At 39.7% G+C, this 23,782-nt stretch overlaps 1 protein-coding gene across 1 annotated transcript in view; it reads left to right on the top strand.

Moving 5' to 3' along the window:
- Positions 1 to 23,782, top strand: part of JAK2 (Janus kinase 2) — a 333,755-nt gene that overhangs the window by 254,357 nt on the left and 55,616 nt on the right. Inside the window, exons 11-17 of the mRNA XM_073542632.1 lie at positions 584 to 711; positions 11,395 to 11,529; positions 13,199 to 13,286; positions 15,119 to 15,246; positions 17,540 to 17,678; positions 18,821 to 18,972; positions 23,661 to 23,782. The exon at positions 23,661 to 23,782 is cut by the window's right edge and continues 29 nt beyond it. Of these exons, the coding sequence (XP_073398733.1) occupies positions 584 to 711; positions 11,395 to 11,529; positions 13,199 to 13,286; positions 15,119 to 15,246; positions 17,540 to 17,678; positions 18,821 to 18,972; positions 23,661 to 23,782 (892 nt within the window). The remainder of the gene's footprint in view (positions 1 to 583; positions 712 to 11,394; positions 11,530 to 13,198; positions 13,287 to 15,118; positions 15,247 to 17,539; positions 17,679 to 18,820; positions 18,973 to 23,660) is intronic.

A 23,782-nucleotide genomic window follows, 5' to 3' on the forward strand; every position in this document is an offset into this window, starting at 1 on the left:
CAAATAGGGGACACTGAACACTTGTTCTCATGAGCACTGACCTCTGCGATCAGATGCTGTTTTGCAGTTAGGCAATAGCGTTGTCACATAAACATGACTTCTTTATCCTCTTTCTGACATTGAGCGTAATAGTTTGCCGATGCCAGACTCTCTCTGGTGCGGGCTCTGACGCTGAGCCCACACCTTTCTGGGCACATGAAAGCTAATCTATACAGCTGACATGTGCCTGCAACAGCCGCAGGTGGAATCGCAATCCACCCGCAGCTGTTAACTAGTTAAATGACACTGTCAATCTTAGACAGCGGCATTTAACTTGCGCTTACCAGAAGCGCATCCCGCCCAACGGTGACCCCGTCACATGATTGCAGGTCACCAATGGGTCGGCATGACAACCAGAGGTCTCCAGCAGACCTCTATGGTTGCCATTGCCAGATTGCTATGAGCGCCACCCTGTGGTCGGCGCTCATAGCATGTGAGCATTTCTGCTACACACAGGCGATCTGAATAAGAAAGTGAATAAATATTTTTTTTATATGTATTTTAGTACAGCATACTTACCTTGTATAACTTCTGTCTTTTATAGAAAAATCAAACTTGATTATCTTCAGAAGCAACAAGGATTCAGACATGCCTTCATCTCCCTCCTTACATCGACACAATAATGTCAGTCAAATGGTCTTTCACAAGATTAGGAGCGAAGACTTGACTTATGTATGTTACTCCGAAGAGACACCGTTATATACAGTGAATACTATCCTGTTCATTGTTATATGCATTTATTTAAATAAGACTTAAAGTGGTATTCCCATCTCCAAGATCGTATCCCAATATGTAGTAGGTGTAATAATAATAGCAAATACGTGAGTATGGAAAGTATTCAGACCCCTTTAAATTTTTAATTCTTTGTTTCATTGCATCCATTCATTTTTCTCTCATTAATGTACACTCTGCACCCCATCTTGACTGAAAAAAGCAGAAATGTAGAAATTTTTGCAAATTTATTAAAAAAAGAAAAACTGAAATATCACCTGGTCATAAGTATTCAGACCCTTTGCTCAGTATTGAGTAGAAGCACACTTTTGAGCTAGTACAGCCATGAGTTTTCTTGGGAAAGATGCAACAAGTTTTTTACACCTGGATTTGGGGATCCTCTGCCATTTTTCCTTGCAGATCCTCTCCAGTTCCATCAGGTTGGACGGTGAATGTTGGTGGCCAGGTGTAGCCGAGACCCCAGAGAACATGATTCGGGTTGGTTTTTACCAACCCCACTTTTGCAATCGCCGTTATTAACCGTATAACGGCGACCGCCCAAAAAAATAGGCCGATGTGCCATTTAATTTCTCTCTCCTCTTATGTGACCGCACATCAGAGGAGAGAGAAATAAGGTCCCTGATCGCCCCCCGGTACCTCCCGGAGGACCTCGGCGCATGTGCTTCCACTCCATGGGTGCCGCTATCTTCTTGCTGGAAGAAAATGGCGGGTGCAGTGTGCCCGCCGAGATCTGCCAGCCGGTACCCAGCAACAACAAGGATATTTTTCCTATTGGTTCATTTTAGACACTGTGATAGACCCTATGACAGTGATCAAAATGAAAAAAAAAAAAAAAAAAAAGTAAATACCCCCCCCTTTATCACCCCCATAGGTAGGGAAAATAATGAAATAAAGAAAATATATTTATTTTTTATTTTTCCATTAGGGTTGGGATTAGGGTTAGGGGGTGTGTTGGGGTTAGGATTGGAGCTAGGATTGAGGGGTTCCACTGTTTAGGCACATCAGGTCAAATTGTGCTCCCTCCCTTCCGAGCCCCGACGTGTGCACAGTGGTTTACCCCAACATATGGGGCATCAGCGTACTCAGGACAAATTGCACACCAACTTTGGGGGTCTATGTTCTCCTGATACCCTTGGGAAAATAAAAAAAATTGGGGGCTAAAAAATCATTTTTGTGGAAAAAAAAAATGATTTTTATTTTCACGGCTCTGCGTTATAAACTTCTGTGAAGCACTTGGGGGTTGAAAGTGCTCCCCACACATCGAGATAAGCTCCTTGGGGGTCTAGTTTCCAAAATGGGTTCACTTGTGGTGGGTTTTTACTGTTTAGGCCCATCAAGGGCTCTGCAAACGCAACATGCCCACAGAACATTCCATCAAAATATGCATTCCAAAACGGCGCTCCTTCCCTTCCGAGCTCTCCCATGTGCCCAAACAGTGGTTCCTCCCACGTATGGGGTATCAGTGTACTCAGGAAAAATTGCACAACAACTTTTGTGGTCCAATTTCTCCTGTTAGCCTTGTGAAAATAAAAAATAGCGGGCTAAAAAATCATTTTTGAGGAATAAAAATTATTTTTTATTTTCACTGCTCTGCGATATAAACTTCTGTGAAGCACTTGGGGGTTCAAAGTGCTCACCACACATCTAGATAAGTTCCTTAAGGGGTCTAGTTGTTTCCAAAATGGTGTCACTTTTGGGGGGTTTCCACTGTTTAGGCACATCAGGGGCTCTCCAAACGCGACATGGCATCCAATCTCAATTCCAGCCAATTCTGCATTGAAAAAGTCAGTCAGCGCTCCTTCCCTTCTGAGCTTTGACCGTGTGCCCAAACAGTGGTTTACCCCCACATATGGGGTATGGGCGTACTCAGGACAAATTGCAAAACAACTTTGGGTGTCTAATGTCTCCTGTTACCCTTGGGAAAATAAGAAGTTGGGACGAAAAGGTCATTTTTTGTGGAAAAAATATGATTTTTTTATTTCACGGCTCTACGTTATAAACTTCTGTGAAGCACTTGGAGGTTCAAAGTACTCACCACACATCTATGTAAGTTCCTTAAGGGGTATAGTTTTCCAAAATGGTGTCACTTGTTGGGGGTTTCCACTGTTTATGCACATCAGAGGCTCTCCAAACACAACATGGCGTCCGATCTTAATTCCAGCCAATTCTGCATTGTAAAAGTCAAATGGCGCTCCTTCCGTTCCAAGCCCTGCCATGCACCCAAACAGTTTACCCCCACATATGGGGTATCGGTGTATTCAGGAGAAATTGCGCAACAAATTTTGTGGTTCTGTGGAAATAAAAAAAATTTGTTTCTGAAGTAAAATGTTTGTAAAAAAAAAAAAAAAGTTAAATGTTAATTTTTTTCCTTCCACATTGCTTCAGTTCGTGTGAAGCACGTAAAGGGTTAATAAACTTCTTGAATGTGGTTTTGAGCACCTTGAGGGGTGCAGTTTTTAGAATGGTGTCACTTTTGGGTATTTTCTGTAATATTGACCTCTAAAAGTGACTTCAAATGTGAGGTCGGTCCCTAAAAGAAATGGTTTTGTAAATTTTGTTGTAATAATTAGAAATCGCTGGTCAAATTTTAACCCCTATAACTTCCTAACAAAAAAAATTTTGGTTCCAAAATTGTGCTCATGTAAAGCAGACATGTGGGAAATGTTATTTATTAAGTATTTTTTGTGACATATCTCTCTGATTTAAGGGCATAAAAATTAAAAGTTTGAAAATTGCAAAATTTTTAAATTTTTTGCTGTGTTTCTGTTTTTTTTCCATAAATAAACGCAAGTCGTATGGAATAAATTTTACCACTAACATGAAGTAAAATGTCAGAGTTCCATAGTTATAACCTCATAAAGTGACAGTTGTCAGAATTGTAAAAATTGGCCTGGTCATTAAGCTGCAAATTGGCTCTGAGTTAAGCTACTGCACTGCCCATCCGCCTGTGAAACTCCCCTCAAACAATATGCCACAGGTAGTAATATAAAACGAAAACTAGAATAGGGAAAATGGTAGGGAATTTTATAATAAAGCAAGTGACAAAAATGTTTGAGGTTAAAGATAGATATTTATAAGCAAAATTATAGGTATCGAATAACCCTTTTAAGGCTGTGTGCCCACGTTGCCTTTTTTTTATGTCTTTCCGACGTGTTTTTGCCGCAGAAGAAACACTTAAACGCTAATAAAGCGCAATCCCATGGGATTCCGCAGTTGCTGTGCCCATCCTGCGGATTTTTCAGCTGCGGAATCGCGGTGATTCCGCCACCTTAGGATTGCGTTGAAACGCTCACTTTACGCATGTGGCTATGCCCACCATGCGTTCAGTGAGCGCTTCATGTGCGGATGGTACCCAGGATCTGGAAGAGAGGAGACTCTCCTCCATGCCCTGGGTACCATATTCCTGTTAAAAGTAATAAAAAATAGAGATATACTTACCCTCCATTGGCCCCCGGAATCCTGCCGCCCCTCATGGTGCTGCTGGCAACTTACGTAGCAGTCTCGCGTGATGCTATGTCATCAGAGGTCATTCGCACAATGCATCCCTGGGAACGGAAGTTGCCGGTAGCACCAATGAGGACCAGGAGGACTCCGGGGGCCGACGGAGGGTAAGTATATCTCTATTTTTTATTATTTTTATTATTTTTAACATTCTATCTTTTACTATTGATGCTGTATAGGCAGCATCAATATTAAAAAGTTGGTCACACTTGTCAAGCACTATGCTTGACAAGTGTAACCAACCTGTCAATCGCTTTTCCAAGCGTTACTTCAAATTACTTGTAAAAGCGCTAGCATTCTGCAAGCTAAAAATGCTTGCAAAACGCTTGTATTTTGCAGGAAAATGCATGTGAATTCCTCATGTGTTTTACCCGCGACAGGGAGTTGCGGAAATGCTGCGGACATTTCCGCAGCATTTCTGCAACGTGAGCACATAGCCTTAGGGTTTACCTTGTATATAGACTGTGGTTGATGATACAGAAAGTTATTGCGAACAGGGCCATCTTTCCTCTTGGTATTTGTTATGATCTATGTGATTATTGTTATGCTGTAATGTCTATTGTCTGTACAAGTCCCCTCCGAAATGTAAAGTGCTGCGGAATGTGTCAGCGCTATAGAAATAAAATGTATTATTATTATTGACTTCTGAAGAGAAGGGAGCATCAGAATATGAAGAATGCGGTTATGAGGGTTAAATGTTCGGCTGCTTATTACTTGATGGATTTTCTTAATTATTATATAAACAAAAGTTAAACAAGTTTCTAACATAAATTCTGTTTATATACTACTACTATTTTAAAGGGAGTCTGTCACCTCTAAAATACACATTAAACTACCCTTTTGGCTGTTGGCGTGACCATGAGCTCAGTGCCATGTAACGCCACCTCAATTTGATTTCTGACTGACAGCGTTCACTTACCCAAAGCAAGGGCTTCCTAAACGTAATCTGTGGGACACTGACACTTAAGGTGTCCACAAAGTGTGGGTACGGGCACGCTCCTGTCTGCAATCACTGTTCACTACACAGATACACCCAAAAGATGGATATGCCCACTGTTATAGTTCAAAGTAATTTGTATTTCTTTCTTACATGACTTTTTATTTGGTTACGTTCAGTCGTTGTCTGATTGATGATTGAGGAAATGTATTGTTACCATTTATATGCTAACAAGACCATCCCTTCCACCACAATGTGTCATTCCCCCATGTATGTTAAACACAGATGTGATGATTCTTGTCAGTGATATAAACTGTTTCATTAGCAATAATCTTCTACCTATTGTATTTTTCTTAGTTGTTGGAGGTAAATACAACAATCTTATAGTTTACTATTGGGCACAAAAAATGCATGGGAGGCTAGGCAAATCCATGCTTTTAGCTTACAATGGGATATTTCATTCATATAGTAGGAAATACTTGTATATGCCTCTGGAGTACTCTATTCGGGTATGCCCATCTGATATACTTCTAGCATATCTACGGGATGTTAAGTAAATGTATAGTAGATGTGGGTCTCACCATTGGGGCATGTACAGTTGTGGCCAAAAGTATTGACACCTCTGCAATTCTGTCAGATAATACTCAGTTTCTTCCTGAAAATGATTGCAAACACAAATTCTTTGGTATTATTATCTTCATTTAATTTGTCTTAAATGAAAAAACACAAAAGAGAATGAAGCAAAAAGCAAAACATTGATCATTCCACACAAAACTCCAAAAATGGGCCAGACAAAAGTATTGGCACCCTCAGCCTAATACTTGGTTGCACAACCTTTATCCAAAATAACTGCGACCAACCGCTTCCGGTAACCATCAATGAGTTTCTTACAATGCTCTGCTGGAATTTTAGACCATTCTTCTTTGGCAAACTGCTCCAGGTCCCTGATATTTGAAGGGTGCCTTCTCCAAACTGCCATTTTTAGATCTCTCCACAGGTGTTTTATGGGATTCAGGTCTGGACTCATTGCTGGCCACCTTAGAAGTCTCCAGTGCTTTCTCTCAAACCATTTTCTAGTGCTTTTTGAAGTGTGTTTTGGGTCATTGTCCTGCTCGAAGACCTACGACCTCTGAGGGAGACCCAGCTTTCTCACACTGGGCCCTACATTATGCGGCAAAACTTGTTGGTAGTCTTCAGACTTCATAATGTCATGTACACGGTCAAGCAGTCCAGTGCCAGAGGCAGCAAAGTAACCCCAAAACATCAGGGAACCTCCGCCATGTTTGACTGTAGGGACCGTGTTCTTTTCTTTGAATGCCTCTTTTTTTCTCCTGTAAACTCTGTGTTGATGCCTTTGCCCAAAAAGCTCTACTTTTGTCTCATCTGACCAGAGAAAATTCTTCCAAAACGTTTTAGGCTTTTTCAGGTAAGTTTTGGCAAACTCCAGCCTGGCTTTTTTTATGTCTCGGGGTAAGAAATGGGGTCTTCCTGGGTCTCCTACCATACAGTCCCTTTTCATTCAGACGCCGACGGATAGTACGGGTTGACACTGTTGTACCCTCGGACTGCAGGGCAGCTTGAACTTGTTTGGATGTTAGTCGAGGTTCTTTATCCAACATCTGCACAATCTTGCGTTGAAATCTCTTGTCAATTTTTCTTTTCCGTCCACATCTAGGGAGGTTAGCCACAGTGCCATGGGCTTAAACTTCTTGATGACACTGCGCACGGTAGACACAGGAACATTCAGGTCTTTGGAGATGGACTTGTAGCCTTGAGATTGCTCATGCTTCCTCACAATTTGGTTTCTCAAGTCCTCAGACAGTTCTTTGGTCTTCTTTCTTTTCTCCATGCTCAATGTGGTACACACAAGGACACAGGACAGAGGTTGAGTCAACTTTAATCCATGTCAACTGGCTGCAAGTGTGATTTAGTTATTGCCAACACCTGTTAGGTGCCACAGGTAAGTTACAGGTGCTGTTAATTACAGAAATTAGAGAAGCATCACATGATTTTTCGAACAGTGCCAATACTTTTTTTCACCCTCTTGTTTGTTTGGTGTGGAATTATATCCAATTTGGCTTTAGGACAATTCTTTTGTGTTTTTTCATTTAAGACAAATTAATTGACGATAATAATACCAAAGAATTTGTGTTTGCAATCATTTTCAGGAAGAAACTGAGTATTATCTGACAGAATTGCAGGGGTGTCAATACTTTTGGCCACAACTGTATTGATCTTAAAGGTGTGTCTCTTATGCCCGCTGCTGTCAGTGTGGAGGTTTTCAGAATCTCTGTTTAATTTTTTATGGGAATTCTAATTACTTCTCCGCTGATAGATCCCATTCTCGAGATAATTTGAAATTTATTGGGACCCGCATCTACTATACACTTATGTGTAGGTCATAAATGTATGAAAAGAGTAAACCTCTTTAAAGGAGATTTCCCAAGAAGAAACTTGATTTTAAAGTTTATTTCAACCCCTTAACCCCCAAGGGTGGTTTGCACATTCATGACCAGGCCAATTTTTACAATTCTGACCAATGTCCCTTTATGAGGTAATAACTCTGAAACGCTTCCAAGGATCCCACTGATTCTAACATTGTTTTCTCGTGACATCTTGTACTTGATGTTAGTGGTAAAATTTAATTCAAATAACTTGCCAAGGGTAACAGAACCCTAAAAGTTATTGTGCAATTTGTCCTGAGTACGCTGATACCCCATATGTGGGTGTAGACTACTCTTTGGGCGCATGGCAGAGCTCGGAAGGGAAGCAGCGCCATTTGACTTTTTTGGCTGGAATTGGGATTGGACGCCATGCCGCGTATGGAAAGCCCCTGATGTGCCTAAACAGTGGAAACCCCCCACAAATGACACCATTTTGGAAACTAGACCCCCCAAGGAACTTATCTAGATGTGTGGTGAGCACTTTGAACCCCCGAGGGCTTCACAGAAGTTTATAACGCCCGGGCGTGAAAATAAAAATATCATATTTTTTCCACAAACATGATCTTTTAGTCCCCAAATTTTATATTTTCCCAAGGGTAACCGGAGAAGTTGGACCCCAAAAGTTGTTTTCAAATTTGTCCTGAGTACGCTGATACCCCATATGTGGGAGAAAACTACTGTATGGGCACACATCGGGGCTCGGAAAGGAAGTAGTGATGTTTTGGAATGCAGACTTTGATGGAATGGTCTGCGGGTGTCATGTCGCGTTTTGAGAGCCTCTGATGTGCCTAAACTGTTGAAACTCCCCACAAGTGACCCCATTTTGGAAACTAGACCCCCCACGGAACTTATCTAGATGTGTGGTGAGCATTTTGAACCCCCAAGTGCTTCACAGAAGTTTATAACGCCCGGGCGTGAAAATAAAAAAAATCATATATTTTTTTCCACAAAAATGATATTTTTGCCCCCAATTTTTTATTTCCCTAATGGTAACAGAAATTGGACCCCAAAAGTTCTTTTGCAATTTGTCCTCAGTAGGCTGATACCCCATATGTGGGGGTAAAACACTGTTTGGGCGCATGGCGGGCTTGGAAGGGAAGGAGCACCGTTTGACTTTTTCAACGCAGAATTGGCTGGAATTGAGATCAGACGCCATGTTGCGTTTGGGGAGCACCTGATGTGCCCAAACAGTGGAAACCCCCCAATTCTAACTCCAACCCTAACCCCAGCACTCCCCTAACCCTAATCTCAGCTATAGCCCTAACTCTAATGGGAAAATGGAAATAAAGACTTTTTTTAATGTGATTATTTTTCCCTAACTAAGGCTAGTTTCACACTTGCTTTTTTTTGCAGCGCGTTTTTCCCGCAAAAAAACACATTGAAAAAACGCATACATAAGCATACAACTGCTGCGTTTTTTTCAAGCATTTTTATGAGCATGCATGAAAAAAACGCAGCGTTTTTATGCGTTTGTATGCGTTTTTAGCGCGTTTTTACCGCGTTTGCGGTTTTTTCCAACATTTTTAGGTGGCCCCTCACACTACCCAAACCATGACTTTACTAACCCTGACCCTAACCCTAACCCTGACCCTAACCCTTAACAAAACCATACTTAACCCTAATCATGACCCTAACCCTGACCCTAATCCTTAACAAAACCATACTTAACCCTAACCCTGACCCTAACCCTGACCCTAACCCTGACCCTAACCCTTAACAAAACCATACTTAACCCTAATCCTGACCCTAACCATGACCCTAATCCTTAACAAAACCATACTTAACCCTAACCCTAACCCTGACCCTAACCCTTAACAAAACCATACTTAACCCTAATCCTGACCCTAACCATGACCCTAATCCTTAACAAAACCATACTTAACCCTAACCCTGACCCTGACCATAACCCTAACCCTAAACCCCCTTAACTAACCCTAACTCTAACCCAAACCCCTAAATTCCATGGTTTAAAAAAAAAAACGCATATGCAAAAAAACGCATACATGAGCATGCCAGTGCGCACATATGCGCATCCATAGGCTATAATGGCCATTTTTAGCGCAAAACGTGCGCATATGTGCGCATGCGCTTTTTTGCAGGGCCAAAAAATGCAACATGCTGCGTCTGGAAAATCCCAACGCACACCCCAAAAAAACGCAGCGCATGAAAATCGCATACATGCGCTGACCAGTGCGCAGGTATGCGCACCCATGTTAAATATAGGGGAAAAAACGCATGCGCAGGTGTGCGTTTTTTTCCAGCGCTAAAAAACGCAAATGTGAAACCAGCCTAAGGGGGTGATAACGGGGGGTTTTATTTACTATTTGTGGCGGGTTTTTATGTTTGGCAGCTGTCACACGCTAAAAGACGCTTTTTATTGTAAAAATAGTTTTTGTATCTCCACATTTTGAGAGCTATAATTTTTCCATATTTTGACCCACCGAGTCATGTGAGGTCTTATTTTTTGTGGGACGAGTTGACGTTTTTATTGGTACCATTTTCGGACACATGACATTTTTTGATCGCTTTTTATTCCAATTTTTGGGACGCAGAATGAACAAAAACCAGCATTTCAAGAATTTCTTTTGGGGGATGCGTTTACAACGTTCTGCGTGCGGCAAAATTGATAAGGCTGTTTTATTCTTCAGGTCAGTACGGTTACAGCGATACCTCATTTAGGTCGTTTATTTATGTTTTGTCGGTTTTATGCAATGAAAACCATTTTATATAAAAAATAATTATTTTTGCATCGCTTTATTCTGCGAGCTATAACTTTTTTATTTTTTCACTGATGACACTGTATGGCAGCTCGTTTTTTGCGGGATAAGATGACGTTTTCAGCGGTACCATGGTTATTTATATCCGTCTTTTTGATCGCGCGTTATTGCACTATTTATTCGGCGGTATGATAATAAAGCATTATTTTTGGCTTTGTTTTTTATTTTTATTTTTTAAGGGGTTCGCTAAAGGGGTTAACTAATGTACAGTTTTATAGGGCAGGTCATTACGGACACGGTGATACTAAATGTGTACTTTTATTGTTTTGTTTTGTTATATCCAAAAAATGAATTTATTAGGGAATATAAATTATTTTTACACTTTTTTTTTTTAACTTTATTATACTGTCCCATGGGGGACATAACTGTCATATGACAGATCGCTGATTTGTCACATCACAGATCGCTGTGGCAGATCAGCGAACTGTCACAGGCAGTGCTGGAGGCTTCCTCATGCAGGGTAAGAGTATACATTACAGCTTGGGATTGCAGCTAATACTTTTTGTGAGATAAAGCATTTCTTTGCCTGTTTTTTTTTTTTTTTCTAAATTTACACCAGACAAAGAATTATATGCGATCCCGTGCTGTTCTGTTTACTTTTTTGCATCCTCCCCTGCCCAGTAAATGTGGTATGATCAGACCATGTTACTGCATGGTCAGACACAGCCATTACACAATACATAACAGGGGCACATTTACAAGATTAACTCAGCACAGGAACATTTTTTTAAATATGTCCAATTGTGGAACTTATTATTCCAAGATCTATAGATTAAATGAACTTTGTTGGTGAACAAACCGCTTTAAGTCTATGGTTAGCTTTAGGAGATGCATATTAACATGAATCACACATTTGGAGATGATGGGATAGTTTGTTGAGAATAGTGCCCAGTAGGGATCTTAAATTGACTTTGACATCTTTGTAGACATTTTAACACTTACATTTACATTTTCTTCATAATAGATAGAAAATCTTGGACAGGGTACTTTTACTAAGATTTTTCGAGGAAAGCGGGAGGAAATTGGAGACTACAATCAAATTCATGAAACAGAAGTTCTTCTCAAAGTCTTGGATAAGTCACATCGGAACTATTCTGAGGTACAAATAGCACTTAAAATACACTGCTCAAAAAAAATAAAGGGAACACCTGAACAACACAATGTAATTCCAAGTCAATCATACTTCTGTGAAATCAGCATGTCCAGTTATGAAGCAACATTGATTGTGAATAAATTTCTCCAGCTGTTTTGTAACTGGAACAGACAACAAGTAGAAATAATAGGCAAATTAGCAAGATAATAAACGCTTTAAAGGAGTGGTTCTGCAGGGGGTGATCAAAGACCATTGTCTGTTCTCATCCTTTTTGGCTATTGGTTTGGTCACTTTTGCACTTTGTCATTGCTCTCACCCGTAGAGGTACTGTACAGCAGCATGAGGCACTGACTACAACTCACAGAAGTTGCTCAGATAGTACAGCTCATCCAGGATGGCACATCAATGTGAGCTGTGACAAGAAGGGTAGCTGTGTCTGTCAGCTCAGAGTCCAGAGTATGGACAGATACAAGGAGACATAGAGGGGGGACTGTAGGAGGGCAGCAACTCATCAGCAGGACCGCTACCTCCTCCTTTGTGCAAGGAGGAACAGGAGAATCCGTGCCAGAGCCCTGAAAAATGACCTCCAGCAGGCCACTAACATCTATGTGTCTGCTCAAACTGCCAGAAACAGACTCCATGAGGGTGGTATGAGAGCCTGACGTCTACAAGTGGGCGTTGTGCTCACTGCCCAACACCGTGCAGGGCGATTGGCATTTGCCAGATAACGCCAAGATTGGCAGATTCGACATTGGCATTGTGCTTTTCACGGATGAGAGCAGGTTCACACTGAGCACATGTGACAGACATGTGTGTGCCACTTACATAGTTTATTACATATATATATCTATCAATATTACATAGTTATTACATATTTACAATTTTACAGTTTTATGTGTTCTAAAGTTGTATTCCAATATATATATATCTATTATGTTCTATCTAAATATCTTGATTATTGTATCATAAAAATGATTAAATGTCTGATCACATTGTACTACAATAAATTTTTCACTTAAATATAAGCAATATATGTGGGACTCGTGGAGTCGGTGTAAGGGAAATTGAGAAGTCGGAGTCGCAGGTTTGGCTTACCGACTCCACAGCCCTGGAAAATATTCAAGACAGTAGAAAGTCATCCCAGCAAAATGCTCAAGACCTACAGCTCAGACTCTAAAGGCCTTAATTTAAATGTACATGATAGTACACGTAGAAGAAGACTGAACAAGTATGGCTTCTTTGAAAGGGACATGGTATCATTTCTTAAGTTTGAAAAGTTGCATCTGAACTAACCACAAGGCTTCAAGTCATTGCTTTTACAATTCTACAAGCTATTGATTCAAAGAGTGTACTTAATTCTTCACACATTGCTTCTGCATTTTGGCCTAGTTTTGGGTAAATAAATAACACTTCAATTTATTTTGTGTTGTTTTTATCTGAGGTTGTATTTACCTCATTTTAGACTTTCCAGGGACCAGATGTATTTTTTTATTATGTCTTGAAAACTACGTATAGAATTCATAGGTTGAACTTTTGATTTTCTCATGACTAAATAATTATTAAATGGTATTAACTGATTTCAGTACTTAGCAATGGTCTTGTTAGCCTTACTACAATAGGTGTACTAATTTCGTTATAATTGATATTTTACTCTTTCTTTTGCATTGATTTTCAGTCTTTCTTTGAAGCAGCAAGCATGATGAGCCAGCTGTCGTACAGACATTTGATTCTGAATTATGGAGTCTGTGTATGTGGAGATGAGAGTAAGTAGAATGTTTATTTGCTTGACTGTCCTAGCGTAAATATGTAAGGATACCAATATGGCTACATGTGTGCATTGTGACACCAAGTAGCAGCAAAGAAGCGAGAACATCCCAATAATGTGGTTTTTCAATTGTGACACAAACTGCTGTTAAAATCATTGTTTTTATTGGCACCTTCCTGTATATTGCCAGAAATGTACAATTCCAGTGAATGTATTGGATAATGGCTATTTATGCAATTCTCTAATATGTGGAGATGTATTTTTTAAATATCTGGCATAGATAGCATACTAATGTATCCTTTAATTCAAATAGTACAAAGAATATACATTCTACCCTAAAGGTTTAAAGGGAACCTGTGATATAATTCATGCTGCCCAAACTATGGGTTACTTGAATAAAAGAACAGCTCCCTCATTATGGACAGGTATGTTTCATTCTGAAACCATAGAATGTTTCATAGAAAAGCAGAGTCAAAGAAAGGACTTGAACCTCTGTGACTAATCACAGATGTATGTGTGTTGGCTACATCCTACCCACTCAGAAGACAGGTTTTTCCATATAAAAATGCGTAGGGAGAGACCTGTCAATCTGCGGAAGTGGGGCAGGGAGAAGCCGGCAGGAGCGTATCTCTTTGACTAGCTATGTTTCAGAGTAAAATCTGCATGTTTGTAATGAAGGAGCTGGTCTCTTAATCATTCTGCCTGTGGTTTGGGCAGCATGAATCCTAACTACTTCCCTTTAATCCACATGTACTGTATATGATATTTCTCAGATTACATGGATTCAGGATATCCATAGCATAAAGTTTATTCCTTCAGGCTGTAACAAAGAAACATTCATTTTTATTGATGACGGCACTTACTATAAGTCTCTGTTCACACTTCCTTATTATAGTCACATACAGTGGGGCAAAAAAGTATTTAGTCAGTCAGCAATAGTGCAAGTTCCACCACTTAAAAAGATGAGAGGCGTCTGTAATTTACATCATAGGTAGACCTCAACTATGGGAGACAAACTGAGAAAAAAAAATCCAGAAAATATGGGTTGGTCTGATTTACTGCGCCTGCGCGAATTCCGCACAGGCGCAGTGAATCATTCAGCTGATCCCGGCGGCAGATGCACGACGTGTCTACAGGCAGAGGAAGCTGGTCAGATTAAAGGGGTTTTCCCACTAACAAAAGTTCATTTTAAAAATTGTCTGTGTCTGACCGTGTACAGAGCACACCACATCTCCTGGGCAGGGGAGGAAGCAAAAGACAATACTGACATTACAGCAGGGGATCACAGAGGTTTAATTTTGTGAGGTAAAATATTTCACTGACTTTTTAAACAATATTTTGCCTCACAAAATGTATTCTTTGCAATCTCCAGCTGTAATGCCAGTATTGTATTTTGCTTCCTCCCCTGCCCAGGAGCTATAGTATATTCTGTACACGGTCAGACACAGACAATTTTTATAATGAACTTTCGTTCGTGAGAAAACCCCTTTAAAAAGCAAATATCAATGCCAACATCGTTCCTCCTAAAAAGTACGCCAATGACAATGAAAGGAAAGCAGCAAAGGCACAATGTTGAAGACAACAACGGGCAATTGAGACTCTTGAAGATCAACAGCATCGTTAGGACAAAAGCCATCATGACATTACCGCCCTCCCGATGCGATAGGGCCTCCATCTAGTTAATTCTGTAAATGACAACCTACTGTAGTATTTGTACTGTTAAGATTGGGCACTGTATTATGAGGTTGAAGTTAGTCATTTGAAATGAATCATGCATTAATAAAGAAATATATATAACCTTATGTAACCTATATAATTTTTTTCTGCTAGGTATTCTTGTACAGGAATATGCAAAATTTGGCTCTTTGGACATATACTTGAAGAAAAACAAAAACTTGGTGAATATTATGTGGAAATTGGAAGTTTCAAAACAGCTCGCGTGGGCTATGCACTTTCTTGTGAGTATTTACTATTTTTTTGGTTAGAATGCATTGCTTTCTTCTGGAAGTTAATCATTGATGTATGTGCTAAAACGATGAAGGAAACTGTCACCAGGGCCATTTATATCAGATAATATTGCTGATTTTTCATTTGGGGGATTGAGCCATATTTTCTTGTAAATAAAATAAACTTTGTACATAACTTCTTCCTCAAGGAAACCATGCCATACTTCTAGATGACGTTGAGCCCAACACCATTAACCTTTTTCTAGATTGTATATTAGGTGCACAGATAAAATGTATTAACTTATCTACAAAGTATTGAAATGTAAAGTCCATGTTTCTGACACGGTCCCACTTTTAGTACCTACTGTACGAAGTGTTCAGGTTTGTCACAAACCTGTATAACTAGTATATAGCTCCTCACATCTCACATTTTTCCTGATTTTCCATTTTTTAGGAGATTACCTTGGGTTGGCTTGTAATTTATCAAGTGTGGTGTTCTATACATCAGTCTTATGCCAAATACCCACTGGGGTATTGTGCACCAAATTTATTAATATGCACACACCTGTTAATGAATTTGGCACACCTCTTGTTCCATCTCACCGTTACAGCAGTGTCAGCACTCGTGGTCCCAGGGCTGTGATGTGGTGGAATGACACGTGATGCCCAGCACCCAGGCAGCGCTGGCGTCATTGTCTCCTCCTTTGGACAAACTGAACATGAAGAGGAAGCCAGGGATCAGCTGTAGAACTGGCTTCCTCTTTATGTTCACTTTGTACGAAGGTGGGGACAGTGACGCCAGTGCTGATTGGGCGCTGAGTATCACCTGTCAAAACACTGTATCACAGCCCCGGGGCGGGCAAGTACCAATACCACTGGAACGGTGCTGGCACTGGCGGTGAGTATAGGCTTTATTATTTTATTGGGGCTAAACATTTAGTTTAAGAAGGAGTTGTCCTAACAGTGGACAACTCCTTTAATCGGTGCCAGTCACTTAATGATGTCAGCACATTTTATTAGTGGCGTGCTCCTCACCAGAAATGTTACTTCTGTGTTACTCCTGTTCATGTAAGTAATGTCCGGTTCCATTTTGGTGGAGCTGCTTGAAACTGTGTGAATATGCCAAAAGTTGCAAAATTCTGAAAGAGTGTAGTTTTCAAAGAGTGTTTTATGCCAGTTCACGGCAAAAACACTTTGATGAATAGCCCCATAGTGCAGCATCTGGACCCATGTACATTTGTATGGTGGAAATGCTGATAAAAAGTACTGTATATGTGAGAGAAACTGGTCATTTTGCTGCTCAGTGTAGCTTTCTCTTTATATATTGGTTAAATAAGTATTTGGTAGAACTTCAAAAAACAAAATCTGCATGTTTACTTACATTTACGGAAGAGGTCGACGCTTCACTTGTTTTATCAATAAGTGAGCAGATGTTTTCAAAAAGCAGACTAATAAGGCCTATCAAGGGCTCGTTTATTGACTGAAAACCCCTCCCTGCTTATGTGGCTTTATAAGGGTCCAGGTTTGGTGCCCTTACTTGACCTGGGGTGCTCCACAGAACGGTTAGCGTGTCCTCACATAACCTTGCAATCATTTCCTAAAATTTAAAGGTTACTGCTTTCTTAGTAGCTCTAAGTCTAGTGTAATTTTTTTCTATTCATTTTGTCACTTGAAAGACTTGTACTTTTGAGTGCATCTGAAGCCACACTTGAGGAAGAAATGCTTTATATCTTTTTATAAACCACTTAGGCACATTATTATTGACCAGCAGATCTGTACGTTTGTAAGGTCACTTACATGTCACCATTTCTGAAATCACTGTCACACAGCTTCTGGTGTAACAGATTGTCCATTGGACCCTCTTAGTATTTTATACGATTGAGTCACAATTGTACTGTTGTAGGAAAAAAACAGACCATTTTGGAAATTCAACTACTTTATATACAATGTTTTATGAACAAACCATTACATTTAACTGAAAGGACAATGTTGTTTTCTCTTTTCACTTGGCAAATATGGTTACCATCCAGAAGTCTAACAATTGTGCTAAATAATAGTATTTAATAGATGTTTCAAATCATTAGAGTTGAAAGTCTGCTAGACAGCTAATAATGCTTTCACAATTGTATAATGAAAGAATATATGTTTTTATGATCTCATTTCTGCTTTAATTTCTGAATTTTATAAACATTTTTGTGCTGGTAGTTAGCTAACAAGAAGTTATTTTATGAGTTCTTGATCTCATTAATCTCATTTATTATTTTTGGATCCACTGTGAACCTTTTTCCCATTTTTCATATTTTAGGAAGATCGAAATCTAGTACATGGTAATGTGTGTCTTAAGAACATTCTGCTCATCAGAGAAGAAGACCGTAAGACCGGAAATCCTGCTTTCATTAAGCTCAGTGATCCAGGAATCAGCATTGCTGTTCTACCGAGAGAAAGTAAGTGTGTCTACATGGCAGGTGTTCATTTGGTTTTGGTGAGCCATAATGTATGCTTTGTAACTCTCAGCAAAGATATTGCATTTATTTTCTTTGAAGGTGTTGTCCAGTCCAAATCGATAAGTCTGCCATCACTCAGTGTGACAGAAGACTTATGAACCCCCCCATCGCACGCACTGTGTACAGCGGGGATTCTCCAGTTTCTGACACAGGACTGGAGAGTATGTATGAGTTATACATACCTCTGGCTAGGGCCTGTCTAGTGGGCGTGGGCCTCACTCCATACAAATGTACTCTCTGTCCGGGAGTATATATATCTCATACATACACCGCTACCTGATCAGAAATCGGCTAATCCCGGCCAGGTTCAGAGCAGTATCATAGCCACAAGCAGCAAACTAAATAATAGAAGATCAGGGATAGGAAAAGAATGGCGGCAGATAGAAATGGCAAGCTTGCACTGTCTACTGTTCTTTACCTATCTGTACATATGAGCATGATCTTTTAAAGGGAACCTGTCACAGGATTGTGCTCAGTGTCAGGTCGGCGCTGTTATACAGATTAAAACGATACCTAAAGCTTATGCCTAATGGAGTGTGTCCTGTCCGCCTGGTACGGGATGCTGTACCAGGCGGACAGGACACACTCCATTAGGCATAAGCTTTCCCGGGACTTTCCCTCCTATGAACGCTACTTCAAGCTCCTTATAAGTGAGGTTTTTGAAAAAGACCATTCATGGTCGAAACGTCAAATCTCAACCTCTTCGTCCGCAAGTCTTATGTCTCACCCATTCCAATGCACCTGGTGATGCTTGTTTAAAAAGAAAAAAATAATAAAGAAATACTTATGTTTGCACCATTATCTTCCGAGTGCGGCTGATTTTCTACTATATAAAGGCGATTATAGGCAGACTTTTTTATAAGGTCTTGTGTTTTATCTAGTGCTTGTACTCTCAGCCTTACATTTTCACCATTTAGCTTGTAAAAAATTGTTTACTTTCAATATTCACAATGCGTTACTATTCCATTGGGGAGTCTCACTCTGGGCTGTGTTCAAAGATTAGAATGGAAGGTAAGTATTGAAGCTAGCACTCTGTGAAATTATATATCTCACTGTTCCTGTCACTTTTTTTCCCCATTTAGTTCTTTTGGAAAGGATTCCATGGGTTGCTCCTGAGTGCATCGACAATCCCAAAAATCTCAGCCCACTGGTAGACAAGTGGAGTTTTGGTACCACCCTATGGGAAATATGTAGTGGTGGTGATAAACCGCTCAGTGCACTGGATTCTCAAAGAGTAAGTCGGCTTATGATGAATGGAAATAATCTAGAGTCTCCTTGTAAAATATCTACTAGTAAGCTATGGTGGCATGATCTGGTGAAGATTCAGACCCCATTTAGGCACGTTCTTGTATCTACAAATGAAAACATTTAATTTTATATTTAAAAGTGATTTTATAGCCATAATATTTTTTTTTTCTAATATACTTGGTGTGAAGTCCCTTCTGGCTTTGAAGAACTCTGCTAGTAGCCATCAAATGGGGAACCTTCATTGTTGACTTCTTATGGCTAAACATTATTCCTGGTCGTGTTATGGATACACTGTTGCATAGCTCTGTGCATTGTCTTTTAACATGCTGAACACATTTCTATGATATGACCTGAAGCCACTGATTGGCTGCAGTGGTCACATGTGGTAGATAGACAGCACGCTATCGATGCAAACAAGTAAACATGGACCAGTGGGGAGGACCACAGCTACAGAGCTGGAACAGCAGTGAGAGTTAACATTATTTTAATGTACAAAAAAGAGAAAAAAGTCACTATTCATACCTCACAAGACTTGAAAGGATGGCAGCACACATCTCGCGATTACTCAGGAACTCCGGGTGCTTCACCAAATGCTAAATTTTCGTCAAACTTCAAAGAGAAAGAAAGGCAACACTCTCTGTCTCAATAAAATGTCTTTTATTGCAGAATTATTAAAAAATGGATGCAGGAGAATGCATTTTTATTTTCACATTTTACCCATGAGGAAATATTTGTCAAGAGCTCAGAAACCCCCTTTTAATTTTTCAATACACCATTTATATTCTGTATTTTCTGCATCCAAAAAAAAAAATATTGTGTGACGATAGAAAAAAAAAATATTATTTTTTGTTAGAAAGCTTTCTAACATCAGTAGTAAAATCCACCATGAATATCTGGGTGACTTGTAGATATATACGTCAGCAACATGCTCCTTACATGCTATTCCATCAGACTGAAGTCGGCATAGAAATGATTGCAGATAAAGTTCAGCAGTCGGTATGGTAAAGATTGCCTAACTGCTCAGAACACAAATATTGCTAGGCTATGTAAGGTTAGCCATCATTAAGTCCCAGCTAAGTGTTGTAAAGTAAAATGTCAGCTTCTTGGGTGTGTAGTTTCTGTTTGCCTTTCAATAAAGGGAGTTTTCCAGTTTTCGTAATGACCCGTTCCCTAGGCTGCAGTTTGTTTTATATATATATATATATATATATATATATATATATATATATATAATATTTTTTTTTTTTATTTTTTTTTAAACTGTGCTTTATTAACCCACTAGCTGAAGAGCCCGGCGTTGCCTGGGCATAGTAACTAATTGTGGTTAGCTATAACAAATTATAATGATTATATGACACATAAATTGTCGCTGTATCTCATCTCCTCCTGTATATAGTGTATACCTGTGTGTCATCTCCTCCTGTATATAGTGTATACCTGTATGTCATCTCCTCCTGTATATAGTGTATACCTGTGTGTCATCTTCTCCTGTATATAGTGTATACCTGTGTATCATCTCCTCCTGTATCTAGTATATACCTGTATGTCATCTCCCCTGTATATAGTATATACCTGTATGTCATCTTTTCCTGAATATAGTGTATACCTGTGTGTCATCTTCTGAATATAGTGTATACCTGTGTCATCTTCTCCTGAATATAGTGTATACCTGTGTGTCATCTTCTCCTGAATATAGTGTATACCTGTGTCATCTTCTGCTGAATATAGTGTATACCTGTGTGTCATCTTCTCCTGAATATAGTGTATACCTGTGTCATCTTCTCCTGAATATAGTGTATACCTGTGTCATCTTCTTCTGAATATAGTGTATACCTGTGTGTCATCTTCTCCTGAATATAGTGTATACCTTTGTGTCATCTCCTGAATATAGTGTATACCTGTGTCATCTTCTGCTGAATATAGTGTATACCTGTGTGTCATCTTCTCCTGAATATAATGTATACCTGTGTCATCTTCTCCTGAATATAGTGTATACCTGTGTCATCTTCTCATGAATATAGTGTATACCTGTGTGTCATCTCCTCCTGTTTATAGTATATACCTGTATGTCATCTCCCCTGTATATAGTATATACTTTTGTCATCTCCCCTGTATATAGTGTATACTTGTTTGTCATCTTATCCTGAATATAGTGTATACCTGTGTATCATCTCCTCCTGTATCTAGTATATACCTGTATGTCATCTCCCCTGTATATAGTATATACCTGTATGTCATCTCCCCTGTATATAGTGTATACCTGTGTGTCATCTTCTCCTGAATATAGTGTATACCTGTGTCATCTCCTGAATATAGTGTATACCTGTGTCATGTCCTCCTGTATATAGTATAGACCTATATGTCATCTCCCCCTGTATATAGTATATACCTGTATGTCATCTCCTCCTGTATATAGTATATACCTGTATGTCATCTCCCCCTGTATATACCTGTATGTCATCTCCTCCTGTATATAGTATATACCTGCATGTCATCTCCCCCTGTGTATAGTATATACCTGTATGTCATCTCCCCCTGTATATAGTATATACGTGTGTCATCTCCCCTGTATATAGTATATACCAGTATGTCACTCCCCCTGTATATAGTATATACCTGTATGTCATCTCCCCCTGTGTATAGTATATACCTATGTCATCTCCCCCTGTATATAGTATATACCTGTATGTCATCTCCTCCTGTATATAGTATATACCTGTATGTCATCTCCCCCTGTGTATAGTATATACCTGTATGTCATCTGCCCCTGTGTATAGTATATACCTGTATGTCATCTCCCCCTGTGTATAGTATATACCTGTATGTCATCTCCCCCTGTGTATAGTATATACCTGTATGTCATCTCCCCCTGTGTATAGTATATACCTGTATGTCATCTCCCCCTGTGTATAGTATATACCTGTATGTCATCTCCCCCTGTGTATAGTATATACCTGTATGTCATCTCCCCCTGTATATAGTATATACCTGTATGTCATCTCCCCCTGTATATAGTATATACCTGTATGTCATCTCCCCCTGTATATAGTATATACCTGTATGTCATCTCCCCCTGTATATAGTATATACCTGTATGTCATCTCCCCCTGTATATAGTATATACCTGTATGTCCTCTCCCCCTGTATATAGTATATACCTGTATGTCATCTCCCCCTGTATATAGTATATACCTGTATGTCATCTCCCCCTGTATATAGTATATACCTGTATGTCATCTCCCCCTGTATATAGTATATACCTGTATGTCATCTCCCCCTGTATATAGTATATACCTGTATGTCATCTCCCCCTGTATATAGTATATACCTGTATGTCCTCTCCCCCTGTATATAGTATATACCTGTATGTCATCTCCCCCTGTATATAGTATATACCTGTATGTCCTCTCCCCCTGTATATAGTATATACGTGTATGTCATCTCCCCCTGTATATAGTATATACCTGTATGTCCTCTCCCCCTGTATATAGTATATACCTGTATGTCCTCTCCCCCTGTATATAGTATATACCTGTATGTCATCTCCCCCTGTATATAGTATATACCTGTATGTCATCTCCCCCTGTATATAGTATATACCTGTATGTCATCTCCCCCTGTATATAGTATATACCTGTATGTCATCTCCCCCTGTATATAGTATATACCTGTATGTCCTCTCCCCCTGTATATAGTATATACCTGTATGTCATCTCCCCCTGTATATAGTATATACCTGTATGTCATCTCCAGGTTCCCTCCCGTCTGTACACGGTGGAGGCGCAGTGTCCCTGCAGCACAGAGCATTTCAGTGCGGCAGCTCCGCCCCCTGAGTGTAATACCATTTAGTTAGAAATTGTAAAGAACTAGTTTAGAGTGGCATTAGTTTTAGCTGTATAAATAAGTTTAAAGTGAACCAGGCTTTGTCAGGTTGGCGCTGTTACACCGATTAAAATGTTACCTGGGTTGGAGAAATCCGTCTTGTGTTTCTTTTTTTAATCTGTGTTTGAATTTTTAAGTTAATGAGATGTTTCATGGCAGACAAAGAGACGTTCCTGATTCTGTTCTCCCCCTGCAGTCTGTGTCAGAGGTGAAATGAAAGATGCCTAGTGATTGGTTGCTATGGGCAACACAGGCAGTGTACCTGGTGTAGTCAAGAAGATGTGCCTATGAAATATATATTAGATTAGATATTATACAGGGCTTTGTGTGTGGAGTGGGCGTGACTTGATAAACACACACACGTACACACAGTTTTATATATATATATATAGATTCCAGATCCATCACTAAATATCCGTCGCTGCTCTCAGAGCATGTTATTGTGTGCAGTGTCGATGTCACGTTAACAGCACTGCAGCTAATCAGTGAGCTCAGCAGCTCTGTGCTTCACATTTGGTCAGCTATTGCAGTATTGCTGAGCTCAGTCATTGGTTGCTGTGCTGTCATCTTGACGTCAGCGCTGCAGACAATAACAAGCACCAGGAGCAATGGTGGACACTTGCTGTTGGTCCTGGGTAGGGTGAGTAAAGCTCTTAGTTGGTTTTTTTTTTTTTTTTGTTTTTTAAATAAACTGCTGCTGGGAGGCATGGATTTTCAGAAACTGGAAAACCCTTTTTAGAATTTCAGAATGAATTCCAGGATTACGGTATATGTATTTTACCTGTCGTCTAGAAACTGCAATTTTATGAAGATCGGCATCAACTCCCCACACCCAAATGGATTGAGCTTGCAAATCTCATCAACGGGTGCATGGACTATGAGCCAGATTTCCGGCCATCATTTCGTGCAGTAAT

This window comes from Dendrobates tinctorius, unplaced genomic scaffold (assembly GCF_039654945.1).
Source record: "Dendrobates tinctorius isolate UK_male_01 unplaced genomic scaffold, ASM3965494v1 ptg000128l, whole genome shotgun sequence".
Taxonomy (NCBI): domain Eukaryota; kingdom Metazoa; phylum Chordata; class Amphibia; order Anura; family Dendrobatidae; genus Dendrobates; species Dendrobates tinctorius.